We start from the raw sequence: 14,268 nt of genomic DNA, 5'->3' as shown, positions 1-14,268 counted from the left end.
TATTGAGGCCTGTTGTCAGACTACAGCAGCATCTCTGTTTGGTTCATGTGCAGTGCATGATAGTAGTCAGAGGTTTGTGGCCACAAACATTTAGCAATTAAATGAAGTTTCATATTCTTTGCATATTTTATACATTTTTAAAAGGCTATGAAAATCTTTCCAAGTCTTGCTGCCATTTTCCATTTTAGTAAATTGGAGCTCGAATAGCAGCAGGACAAACTAAGGTTTTTAAATGCCTTAATTTTTCTTAAATAGCTTTTATTTTAATGCATGATGGAATGTCGCCTTTCACACACAAATCTAAAAGAAACGAGCAAAGACCTATGCATGATTGCACACAAGCGTGGATATACAAATGTCAACACATACGCACACATCCTCAGTGTACCAATCACTGTGGAAAGTGTAGGGATTACAGATTAAGGACAGATGTAAAAGCACAGGGAGCATCCCACTTCTTGGCAGGCAACTAATGTCTCACCTTTAACCCTGTTCACCGTTGTTGGCATTCTGCCAGCATCCCAGGCTTATTAATGGCTTTCCTGCATGTGCTGCAAGGCTTCGGCTGTCACTAGCAAAGGACATTGAGAGAGCTAGATAACAAAAGTGTGCGTGTGTGTGTGTGTCAGTGTGCTTGTTTAAGACAGAATAGCTGCTGGGAGAGTGCAACGCCTGGCTCATATGTACACACAAACACACAGAGAATTCATACTGAGAACACAGACGTGCATTAAAACCACCTCCTACCCATCCCAAATCACAGGCATGTTGACTGTATTAGTATTCGTGGGCAGGAGTGGCTGGTGATCTCTCAGGGAAGTGACAGTCAGAATGGGACGTCTGGAACACTCTGTCATTCAGCCCCAGTCAGTGCCTGTCCAGTTGATCCACCCCAGCTGTCAAAGCCAATGAGAGACGCTAGACTAAGGAGCAGCAGGGATGGTTTGTGGTGCCAGAGGTTATAGATGATGTATAAGGATGGTGTTTGTGTTGTAAGCTACTTGGCATGAGACAATTAGATAGCGATCGCGCTCTGTGGAATAAGTTAATTGAGGAAGGCTATACCAATGACTGATTCATATTTAATAATAAACCAACGTGCGTTGCAGTGCTGTGGTCCCTAATATTTGAAATCTTGCAACTTTCCTGCTTTTTTAGTTGTTAGAGTTTAGTCTTAATGTATAGTATGGGATTTGTAACAGCTCCAATTGCTTGAAAAAGCATTTCAGAATAGTTTTTTTTTTTCTTTTTTTTTTTTGCAGTGGTTTCTCTACATGCTGCACGGTTTCTTTGCCAGTCCCTATTTTCAAGAGTTTCACTGAGAAATAGGAAGTTATTGAAGCATAAAGCAATTTGAAATGGCACTTCCTTGAGACTTGAACTGCTTGGTCATGTGTTATTGAATGGAGATTACTACATCAAATGGTTAAAGTCATACTATAAAGTAGTCTACAACTAAGCTAGTGGCTCAGTGAGGCTCACATGGCAATGACAGTATGTTAGAATTTAGCAGGCATAATTAGATAACCATCTTACATTAGTATTAGTTTTTGATCATTTCCTAATTAGCACAAAATACAAAAAAGAAAAGTTTATTTTCCCTTCTGTAGTGTATGTCTGTCATTCCAATATTTAAGATATTCTGTCTGCACCAAAGTGGAAAATTGTCAGAGAGGCATTGCCATCCCTAGAGCCCTGCAGCCTGTGTGATTAAAAAGGACTGTGATCTGTTTTGTGTATTTGGCAGCAGTAACAGCAGTTTGTCTAAAGATGTTATCTTGAGCTGTAATAGCCACAATGGTTACACATCATCTACATAAACTTTGTCAACAAACTATGCAAAAAGAGAAAAAAAAACCCTTATGCAGTACAGATACTCTAAAACAGTGACTTGTGGAATAAAGTACGGTTTCCCACATTACTACAGTATTTTAAGAGGTTATGAGGGAATTGGTGCCAACACACTGGCAGCAGTTAGACACAGTGTCCAGGTGGGGTTTTAGTTAATTGTGTGATATGGATTTGCCAAGCTGTTTCATCCAGCAGCCAGGGGTTATTGATGATGTTCCCGTATATTCTATATTCTTTACACTTGTATAGAGAGACTGCTCTGTCGACACAGTGTTTGGACAGCCTTTTAGTCGGCTCTAGTGGAGGCTGTTATACCAGCAGCCATTGTCTGATGATGTATGGGCTGCTGTTTGGGCTCAATCCACCTTTCACATTATGCTGTATTCAACCGTGTGATGTGGGGGTGTGAACTTGGCCAGGTATTCATTGTGGACGTCTGAAATTACAGTGGCAGTGTCACTTAAGGGCTTTGAAAACATTTTGAGCTCAGGTCCTGGATAGCAATAGATTTTCTTGCACACACAAACAAATAATATGTATTCAAAATACTATTGATTTGTTTACTCTTTTCTTTTCTGTTACTCCCTGTTTACACCAATTCAGCAGTCTAATGCTAGATTATTACAACAAAAGAACATGAGCTTGAAAATACAATCGAGATACATACTTTACTACTTTGGGTGCATTATATCAGTGTCATGAACCGATGAACAGTTCACAACATACTGGTAACCTGTGAGATATAAATGTTGTCATACGACAAGTACGGTACAGTGTGTAGATAGTATTATGTTAACAGACATTAAATTAATGGGTTGAAATCATTCATTTGGATAATACATTAAGAGATTTAATACATTAAGACCCCATTTCAGCATTTGTATGAACCTCTATCTGTGGATAGTTAGCATGCTGTACAAGAGCAATTCAGCTCTATAACATTGATTGGTATTTAACACATTATGGAAGCCAAGCGCTTTTATTGGATTTTACTGTCAATGCGAGGAAGACCCATAACTTATTTCAATGAATCAAAGGAAGGGGCAAGATCAGCATTACCTTTGGTGGAACATGTTCTATTATGCCCTCATATGGATTTATTTCATTTTCAAGGAGGCAAATTGTTGAGAGTTAACAGCACAAACGGACTAAACAGCAGGTATGTGTTACTTACAGTACTATGGTCAGATGAATATAGTATTTTGTAAACGTCCCTATTGTGACTATCATCATATTAAAAAAATTAGGGGGCCAGGCTAGACATTAACCCCCGCCAACTTTTTAAATGCAGGTGGGTTTCAGCAGTGGCAGTTAACACGGTAATTCCAACTAGCCACTTTTGCAGGTTGGAGAGATTGTCTTCTTGTGCCAGTCCCAAGTCTGGATAAATGCAGAGGGTTGTGTCAGAAAGGGCATCCGACGTAAAACATATGCCAAATTAAAAATGCGAATGGTGACAATGACTTCCATACCGGATCAGTCGGGGCACGGGTTAAAAACTACCGCCACCGGTGCTGTTGACCTAAAGGGTACCGGTGGAAATTGGACTACTGTTGGTCGAACTCGAAGAAGGAGAGGAGGAAGGCGTGTTCGTAGGCAGAGAGTGAAAAGGAAAGGTAAGAATGTAAGACTGACAGTAGGGACTTTCAATGTTGGGACTATGACAGGTAAAGCTAGAGAGTTGATTGACATGATGCAGAGAAGGAAGGTGGATATACTGTGTGTCCAGGAGACCAGGTGGAAAGGTAGCAAGGCTAGAAGCTTAGGAGCAGGGTTCAAGTTGTTCTACCATGGGTCAGATAGGAAGAGAAATGAAGTAGGAGTTATCCTGAAAGAGGAGTTCATGAGGAATGTTCTAGAGGTGAAGAGAGTATCAGACAGGTTGATGAGTCTGAAGCTGAAAATTGAAGGGATGATGTTCAATGTTGTGAGTGGTTATGCCCCACAGGTAGGATGTGAGTTAGAAGAGAAGGAGAAATTCTGGATTGAGGTCGATGAAGTGATGCAGACCATCCCCAGAGGTGAGAGAGGGGTGATTGGTGCAGATTTCAATGGGCATGTAGGTGAAGGGAACAGAGGTGATGAGAATGTGATGGGCAAGTTTGGTCTTCAGGACAGGAAAGTAGAAGGACAGATGGTGGTAGACTTTGCAAAAAGAAAGGAAATGGCTACAGAGTAAACTTTCTTCCAGAAGAGGCAGGAACATAGGGTGACATTTAAGAGCGGAGTTAGAAGCACCCAGGTGGACGACATCTTGTGTAGACGTTGTAATCCGAAAGAGATCAGTGACTGTAGCCAGACAACACAGGATGTTGGTGTCTAAAATGACTCTGGTGGTGAGGAAGATGACGAGGACAAAGGCAGAGAAGAAGTTGAAGTGGTGGAAGTTGAAAAAGGAAGAATGTCGTGTAGCCTCAGGGAGGAGCTGAGACAGACTCTGGGTGGTCAAGAAGTTCTTCCACATGACTGGACCACTACAGCTAATGTGATCAGGGAGACAGGTAGGAGGGTACTCGGTGTGTCATCAGGAAAGAGGAAAGTGGACAAGGAGACTTGGTGGTGGAACGAGGAAGTTCAAGAGTGTATACAGAGAAAGAGGTTAGCTAAGAAGAATTGGGACACTGACAGGACTGAAGAAAGTAGAGAGGAGTACAGGGAAATACAGCTTAAAGTGAAGGTAGAGGTGGCAAAGGCCAAACCAATAGCTTATGAGGACTTGTATGCTAGGTTGGACACTAAAGAGAGAGGTGGATTTGTACAGGTTGGCCAGACAAAGAGATAGAGATGGGAAGGATGTGCAGCAGGTTAGTGTGATTAAAGATAAGGATGGAAATGTATTGACAGGTGCCAGGAGTGTGATGGGAAGATGGAAGGAGAACTTTGAAGAGCCGATGAATGAGGAAAATGAAAGGGAACAAAGAGTAGAAGAGGTGATTGGTGTGGAGCAGGAAGTAGGAAAGATTAGTAAGAGTGAAGTGAGGAGGACGTTGAAGAGGATGAAGAGTGGAAAGGCAGTTGATCCTGATGACATACCTCTGGAGGTATGGAAGTGTCTAGGAGAGGTGGCAGTAGAGTTTCTGACTAGTTTGTTTAACAAGATCTTGGAGAGTGAGAGACTGCACGAGGACTGGACGAGAAGTGTACTGGTGGAGATTTTTAAGAACAAGGGAGATGTGCAGAGCTGTGGCAACTACAGAGGAATAAAGCTGATGAGTCACACAATGAAGTTGTGGGAAGAGTAGTGAAAGCTGGGCTAAGGGCAGAGATGAGCATTTGTGAGCAGCAATATGGTTTCATGCCTAGAAAGAGAACAACAGATGCAGTATTTGCTTTGAGGATGCTGATGGAGAAGTACAGAGAGGGTCAGAGGGAGTTGTATTGTGTCTTTGTAGGTTTAGAGAAAGCGTATGATAGGGTGCAGAGAGAGGAGCTGTGGTATTGTATGAGGACGTCTGGAGTGGCAGAGAAGTATGTTAGAGTGGTGCAGGACATGTATGAGAGCTGTAAGACCTTGGTGAGGTGTGCTGTAGGTGTGACAGAGGAGTTCAGGGTGGAGGTGGGTCTGCATCAAGGATCAACTCTGAGCCCCTTCTTGTTTGCTCTGGTGATGGACAGGCTGACAGATGAGGTTATACAGGAATCTCCATGGACTATTATGTTTGCAGATGACATTGTGATTTGTAGTGAGAGCAGGGAGCAGGTGGAGGAAAATCTAGAGAGGTGGAGGTCTGCTCTGGAAAACAGAGCAATGAAGCTTAACCGCATCAAGACAGAATGTGTGTCAATGAGAGGGACCCAGGGGGAAAGATGAGGTTACAGGGAGCAGAGGTGAAGAAGGTGCAGGACTTTAAGTACTTAGGGTCAATGGTTCAGAGCAATGGAGAGTGTGGAAAATAGGTGAAGAGGCAAGTGCAAGCAGGTTGGAGTGGGTGGAGAAAAGTGCCAGCTGTGTTGTGTGATATAAGAGTATCAGCGAGATTGAAAGGAAAGGTGTTCAAGACGGCGATGAGACTAGAGATGTTTTCGGCTTAAAGACAGTGGCACTGAAGAAAAGACAGGAGGCAGAGCTGGAGGTAGCAGAGCTGAGGATGTTGAGGTTCTCTTTGGGAGTGACGAGGATGGACAGGATCAGGAATGAGGACATCAGAGGGACAGCTCATGTTAGATGTTTTGGAAATAAAGTCAGAGAGGACAGATTGAGGTGGTTTGGACATGTTCAGAGGAGAGAATGTGAATATATCGGTAGAAGGATGCTGAGGGTGGAGCTGTGAAGCAGGAGAGGACGTGAAGTTAGTTGGTGTGAGAGAAGAGGATGAAGAGGATATGGTTAGATGGAGGCACATGATTCGCTGTGGCGACCCCTGAAAGGGAACAGCCGAAAGGAAAATATATATGTATAAGTTATGTGTGTGTGTGTGTGTGTGTGTGTGTGTGTGTGTTGTATTTATGTATATACACACACAGTATATTTATTATAGTAATCTCAAAAGCAATCTGAAGTGAACACAGTGTTTGCTTATGGTCCATTGTGAAGTTTATTGACTTCTGCTTCTGTGCTATTGCCGTCACTGTAAACAGGATGGAGAACATGATAGGAATGTGAACCTGGGGAAATATGTGTTGGAATATGAAAGGTGCAAGAAAACCGGAATAGACCCGTCACAATATTTATGTCAACCTTTCCTATAATATATGGACTAGGAGTTTTAGCTAATTTTAATATTGCTTTTGTGGAGAACCATAAGCTGGGAACTGTGTGACAGATCAACAAGCTATCCAAACAGCTGACTGACTATTTCCTTAAACTTAGGGTGGTACTTGGAGTGAACATTTCCTCTCCTTGTTGTAACTGGAATGTAACTACAGTAGATTATTTCTCTTAATGTGTAGGGTTTACATTAAAGAAATACCAATATAGCATCTGCTTCTTTTAAATGCTGTTGGTCTACTGCGTTTTAAAGGCAAAGTGTGTTCAGGGAAATACAAAGTTTAGGTCATATTTGTTTCATCAGAAAGTGCCTGTGTCCACAGCATTCAGGCAGTGAGCATGAGAGTTGTCAAGCCCTGATGGGTTGTAGTCTAGATCTTATTTTAGTTTACCAAAAACTGGGCAAAATCAACAAAAAATAAATTTGTGCCCTGAATGCAAATTGGCTGTAGGTTTACACAGCACAAAAACCTAAAATTTCTGTTTTTCAAATAATACAAGATATGCTCATTTTGATCTATATTGGATGCTCTTTGTAGAAAATGGAATAGGTTCAATCCACCATGTGCATGCATTACGGCCACAGCCAATTTCACTGCATGCCCTTCACGCTCCTTCTGATTGGACATTTGTCCCATGCTCGATTCCTTTTGATTAAGTCAAGCTTAAATGGCTCCTGGCTACACAGAGCAAAGAGAGAGAAGGTTGACTGTGAACATTTTACTGTTGGAGACCTCTTGACTCAATCCAGTTGTCACAATCTGCATGACTACTGAGAACAATTCCTCAGGAGGTCCTGTATGTTTCTTTTTCTTTACTTTCAGTGTGAATTTCTTTTACTCCTTTCTTTTACTCCTACGTGCAGTATTAATTTTTCAGTTTAGGGTAACAGAAAAACACCCAATTTTACTCAGAGTCACATCCTCAGCGTTGTCTCCCTATGTGTCCAGCCTTATGGCTCTCCTGGTCTACACTGAGCAGAGCAAGTCATCAAACAAGATGCCAAACCATCCCTATCTGATAGCAGGGACACTGACCTTCTCTTCCTCATATCTGATGGTGGTTTTTATCTGCCAGACAAATGTCAGAAATACTATTCCCCAAGCACAATCACTTTGGCACCACAGCCAACTTTTCCTCCCCCATCCCTACTACCCCTCCCTCCCCTCTGGATCAAGAACAGCCAAGCTCCAAGCGAGACATCTGCAATACCGCAGCTGTCAGTCAAACCGGGATATAGTAGAGAGCTCACAGCTCGCCTGAATCCTAAGGGTGAGACCATAATAGGAAAGTGACTGGGACTTGGAAAAGAAACTTCATTAGAATTTCATAAAACTGAAAGAGCTAATTTACATTTTACTGGTTGTAAAGCATTTGACAAAGTACTTTTGAATCAGCTTTTGTAAAAGTCATTTATTTTTCAAAAGCAAATGTATTCATTTGTTGCGTCATGTGTATCTCCACATGGAATAAAAACTCTGTAGTGAAATCAGCCATAAACAATTTTTTTTCTTTTTTTTAATCACAAAATTGCTCCAAAAGCTGCTTACATTCTAGAATCCAAAACACGCAGGGTGAGAAACAGACTTCTCCTTAAAAATTAATTGATAATGTATGGTTTGCAGATATTCTTTGACTGCAGGAGTGTTTCTCTAATCCCTAAAATGGCACCAATAATCCTTAAGGATGCAGAAAAGAAGATTTTGACCCTGTTACTTACTCTCATTGTTTTATTGTAGGCAACATTTCTTTTCATGTTTACATCCCCAAAAGAACCTGCTGAGTTTGTCCAAAACCATATTGATATTCAGCGATGACAGCAACTCTTTTACATTTTTCAGCGATTATGGCCCATACCCTCAGTGGCATTGCTAGTATGAGACGGTTTGGGTTTGATATGCATATGGCCGCTTGTACATTACACCCAGAGGGTCTGGGGACCAATGAATAAGGTCATGATGGAGCTGGAAGAGAATACGATGGAGACAAATTGTTTATGCTTGTTATCAAATCAGGTTGCTGGCATAAAGATGAGTTGGGGGTTTTGTGGAATGGAAAATTAGTTCCCTGAAGACATTGACTGCGAAATGACTTGTTTGCACACAAGTTGTGCCACTGTCAATTTGAGACACACAACTCAAGGGGGGTCGGTGGAATTCTCAGACTGAGATGATTGCTTTGGCAGATGTACATTTCTTGAACAGTCTCTAAATTTATAGTAGTTTTAAAGTTGGGATTTGGGAACTTGTGTCACACAACAAGTAGCTGGGGTGAGCTTTTACTATTTCGGTTTCAAATGGCTAAAATATATGCATTTTTTAAATTTAATCATTTGTATTTATTTATTTTTGTGTTTAATTTTTTTTCAATTTGTCTATACAGTCTGTCAATAAATTACCACTTCAGCTTAGAGGTAAACTTCTCGGGTAATTGAACCAAAAATACGCTTTTGAGACTCCTCAGCTTTGCATAATCAACCCTGTACTCTCAATAAAGTTGTATTGAATTTTAAGCCTTCTGTGTTGTTAGTCTTTGCAGGATTATCTACTATATCATACAATGCAGAGATACTGCTTCTCTATCTGTATTTTGTGCTTGTATGTGTAATATCAGTGTGTAGACAGGTGCAGGCATGCGTTTTTCACAGCGTGCGAAACTAAATTATCCACACAGGTGTTTTCCTCTCTGAAATCATGTCCCATAAGACAAGACCAAAGAGGGTGGCTGGCTGGATGAAGGTACGGACAAGAGAAACAAGGGGGATGGATTATAATTGAGGCAGGAGTCAGTTGTTCCAGGATAGCAGACAAGTGCCACATTCTTAGACAGGGGCTAAGCAGCAGCAAGTTGGCCCGCAGTAATATTTAGAGAGTCTGGGTGCTTCATCATCCTGGGCCTGGTTCTAGAGTTGACAGGTGAGTTATGACTGAGCTCTACAGAAAGGAGACCGAGCCTTCCAAATGCTCACTATGACCTTCGCTCTGGCCATAAATAATGCCAGGACCATACAATACTGGATTACAATAAGTGGGCCAGCCCTATCTTGGACTGGATTAATATTGTATTGGTGTGGACAGACAAAGTAGGATAAGACTGTCGGGGGCTGGTGTTAAGGTTTGTGCCTTAGAAGTTGTTGCAATTTCATTATATTTGACACCTATGTTCATGGCTGTAAGTTTTAAACTATGTTTTGAAGCTTTTTCTCTTTCTTGTTTCACTTTGGACTTGGATCTGCTTTGACCCACTGTTTGATGCCCACCACACTTTGTCTTGCCTGTCTTAAGGCAGTGCTGTATCTGTCTTTGAGTACATGTGAACTGCCACATCCAAGCATGCCAGGCTACATTATCTGGCCAATATGCATTCTGTCAAGAATGTACTTGGTTTCAACATGATTCACAAATACGTGAATCATATGTTGATCTTCACTTTCACCCAACCTCAACCCAGCAGTAACAATGCTGTTCAATTCTATCATCAAACTAGCAGATGAGGAAATTTATTTTAAAAGAAGATTTTAAAATATATATTCTCATATCCCTATGATTACAGCAGGTATATTTCTGTGATGTTTGTTTTAAATGGTGCAGTGATTGAGAATGTGCATGGTTGGCACTAGAAACAGCTTATCCATTTTCTAGATGCTGCTGAGACAGCTGGGATGCTGCCATATTAACAACGACAGTCTCAAAATAGGCTGACACATGTTTTCAAGCTTTTTCAGTTTTCGAGTAATTGCATACATCTTTTAGTCATTAAGTTCAGAAGTTATTATAAGTAGTTTTCAAGTTTTGTTAGAAATTTCTAAAAGTCATTTTGAATAAATTGGCAAATAACTTTAATTTTATGATATGCTATTAAATGGCAGAATAAACTGCAGGATATATGCATCAAGGTCAACCTATTTCATCTCATCTTGAATGTCATCAAACTAGGACCTTGATGTCACTACATAGCATGGGTCAACATGTTAGCTATCTAAAATCTGAAAGGGTTAATAACTATGGGTTAATAACTGTACAGCAAAGGTCAACAAATTAGCTGCCCAGCAGTGCCTTAGCATTAGATCAACCCTCTAATGGGTTAATGCAGTATCTATAATGGGTTTATTGCACTGCCCTGTAATAACATTATGTCGTGGTAACCTTTATTCATCCTTTGGACCTCTCCCCGTGTGACATCCGCTTTACATCGAGTCTTTCCTTGAGAACACTTTTAGTTAAAAGTAAGCTCTAGTGAATAATCAGCAATTATTTCCTAACACATTTTCTATTAGAAATGAGTTATTTTAATTAAGAGATTCATTAAGTTTGTTCATTAATTTCCCTGCAGGTGCCATGGATTCTCAGGAGAATTTCAAATCAATTCGTCTGCCTATTATTTAATATCAGAGTGAACAGTCGCTGAGTTAAAGGGCAGGTTCTGTCTGGTTTCATACTCTGGTGGTGGCAGACAATCAAAACAATGTAAACGTAATGTATAGTAGATGTTTAGATGAATCTAACTGCACTGTATGTTAATGGGCTGGATTTGATCGAAACAACTAGGCCTATGGGCCTATACAGGCGTGGGTTTACTCCTTGGAGTCCAAAAAACCACAGGTTAGGTTAATTGGTACCTTAAACTCACCCGCAGGTGTGAATGTGAGCATGAATGGTTGTCTCTCTGTGTCAACCATGTGGTAGACTAGTAACCTGTCCAGGATGTACCCTGCCTCTCAACAAATGCCATCTGGGATTGGTTCCAGCCCCCCTGTGAACCTCAAAGATGAGTGGGGATAGCTTATTAACTGCATGCATAAATCTAGAAATGTACCTGTGAATAAGTATCTCAGAGAAAAGTGAGAGACTGTGGTTTTCTTTTTTTTTGGCACAGTATGCGAGTAATAATCCTTCTGCTGGCTGCTTAAGTCCTAACTGACCATTGTACACAATTTCACTGCTTTTGCCACATATTGCAGCTTAAATCCTCCCCCTGCCCTCCAGCTGTGTACGCTAGCTGTCAGCCTTACACATCTTTGGGTTGATGTATGCAGGATGCTATCTATCATTGCCACGACATTGCATATCCCCTTCACTGTGACATATTTGACAGACACTTTCACCCATTAATGCCATGATACCGTATCACCCAGCATGTTATCACTGTATCTGCAGTATGCAGAGTCCCATGAGTGCTGATGAGCACTCAGTATGTACTATACTTATATATCTCTGGGATGTATACTGGCTGAGTATATAGTCAAGAGATCACCAGGCTCTTCAGGCTCATGGATGTGAAATGTTCCAAAGACAGTGTAGGATAAAGTATGGGCCCACACTATCGATCACTCATGCAGAGCAGATGACACAATTCGCTCTCGCTCTTTCAGCTGGTGAGTTTATCAGTGCTGCACAGAATATTTAACAGGGAAGAGAGCACACCCGTGGGATCTCATTTGCACAGGTGTCCATCTGGTAGAAGTTGTCTGGTATAAGCTCGACATCATGTCACATTTGAATCCGGGTTTCATGAAAATGGCACGCTCAACTGTAAACAGCCACGTACGGTACTGTCCAGTTTAGAGGGGAGAGTGATTGTTTGCAGACACTGTAGGGAAGACCAGTGTGTTCTACTAATCCTCAAGGCAGCTAATGCTTCACAATTATATAAGGATTTAACATGTTTGTAATTGTTTGTTGGTTCAGCCCAATTTGAATAACCAGCTTTAGTTGAAAAATTAGTTATGAGATTTTCCCAAACACTGCCAATTTGTTTGGCCAGTCCGGCCAAAGTACATGTCAGTTCTGACAGTCTTATTAGCCAGTTTGTGTGAAGAAAAGGTGCTGTTATTGAATTCATTGATCATCAGGGACCTTTGCTTCTGTTCCTCTCCTTTAAATAGCACAACATTCAGCGAATCAATGTGTTCTTTGATTTCAACGTTCTGTAAAGAATTACTTGGGCAGTAGATCCAATCTCAAAATCGCTGTCCCATTAATGATCCAAACAGGCTTGCTGTAGATGCTTTAGAGCTGTATCTTTTCCTCTCGTGTGGCAGTGAAGCATTGTACTGCAGGGCAGGATTAGATCTGATCAGGATTGCAGATTTTAGTACTTTATCAAGCAATTCCAAAGAGGGGCAACACAAACCGGTGAAGATATACTACAGTACCAAGTAGTAAATAAATGTTTATTCCACCATTATATATACGCACCAGTACCTGTGACCCAGTCAAGTATGTAGTCTCTAAACATTACATGTAATATTGCATTTAATGCCACTCTCCCTTGTGTAAGAAATATTTTTTTTATGTATATGACCTGAGAAGTTACAGTACATCAGTTGTAACAAGCAATTTTCTGCTAGCTCACATTGTAAAGCTTAACTGAAAACAAAAGGCTCAATCAATCTTCAGGTGCTGTTGACATTCAGAGCCGTCGCTTCGTATTACCACTCGTGTCACTGCCTCTGATACACAGGTGTACACCACACTATACATACAGACACACTTTGAGTTTTCCAATAATAGTTTTTTTATGTATTTCTAGTAATACAGAAATATACAATTGCCGACAATAAGGGTCATCATAGAGATATTGATTCAACATCCAGGACAGTTTGGCACTAAGCAAATGCTACTTACATTGTGAAAATGATTAATTGCTTTGGAAGGAAAGGCTTTTTTTCTATCTGCCTTCTGCTATATGTAATGATTCACAATATTTCTGAGGAATGAATCTTGATAGCACTGGCTCTCGAGTTTCTGTTAAGTCAAAGATGGACAGCTTTTCTTTGGCAACACTTCAATACGATAAAAACTAATTTATGTCTCAGACTGATTCATTAACTTTGTATTTCTACAGGAACTCCACATACTGCATGAAGGTGTCCATGTCTCTCACAGTGGCAGAGAATGACACAGACCTCTGCTACAACTCCAAAATGAGGTTCTTTGAGAAAGCAGAATTAAGCAAAAGCAAAGACATCACCTGCCCAGGCATTGAGGATTATATACAGCCAGGAGTAGAGCCTCAGATTGTTTGGTACAAGGTAAGATGCATCTTCCTATATGCTGTTTTCACAAGTAATTAGATGTATTGCGGCACTGATTACATTTCCTTTTATCTTGTAGAAGTGCAAGATGTCACTTGAAACACATAATGCACAATAGTAGAAATGAAAACTTTCAGTTAAATTAAAGAGCTACTTCCCCCTGCACAGGAGTATAAATCTATGATTTATTTAAAGAATAACCTACAGTATTGAAGGTCAGCCATATTCAGGTCTAATTAACTTCAGGTACCTGAGGTCTCTGGCGTTTGTAACTGAAAGCAAAGTAAATATATACCAGACAAAAATAAATCTGGTTATTGCACACATACATCTATCTTTCCTCCGTATGGAGAGTTGTAATACCTACAGTCAAACTGACCTAGTAAATAAGACCTCCAATGCCTCCTTGACAGAGCTGTAAGCTAAAACTTAGGGAGGGGGTTCATCAGACAGGAGCGTGTGCCAGATTAGGTGGCCACATCACTTCTTTGCTTTCCCACTGAATCAAATTAAGAGAGGAGATAATTACTGTGGCCTTCACACCCCTTATTTATTTGCTTTTGCATTGTCTGTGGCAACTGATTGGATTCTGTGAGGCCTCTTTGGATCCCAGTTAAAAATCAAACAAACAGTGCTCCAGTTTTCCTGCCTTGGGTGATACATGGCACAAAAT

General features: G+C 40.8%; 1 protein-coding gene across 2 annotated transcripts in view; it reads left to right on the top strand.

The window, feature by feature from the left end:
- LOC137108692 (interleukin-1 receptor accessory protein-like 1) overlaps nt 1-14,268 on the top strand; it is a 233,356-nt gene that overhangs the window by 98,788 nt on the left and 120,300 nt on the right. For both annotated transcript variants that reach the window (XM_067493597.1, XM_067493596.1), the window contains exon 4: nt 13,406-13,592. In XM_067493597.1, coding sequence (XP_067349698.1) covers nt 13,406-13,592 — 187 coding nt within the window. The remainder of the gene's footprint in view (nt 1-13,405; nt 13,593-14,268) is intronic.

The sequence above is a fragment of the Channa argus genome, chromosome 23, assembly GCF_033026475.1.
Source record: "Channa argus isolate prfri chromosome 23, Channa argus male v1.0, whole genome shotgun sequence".
Classification (NCBI taxonomy): domain Eukaryota; kingdom Metazoa; phylum Chordata; class Actinopteri; order Anabantiformes; family Channidae; genus Channa; species Channa argus.
Note: the sequence above shows the minus strand (reverse complement) of the source record. Positions and strands in the feature narration are given on the sequence as shown.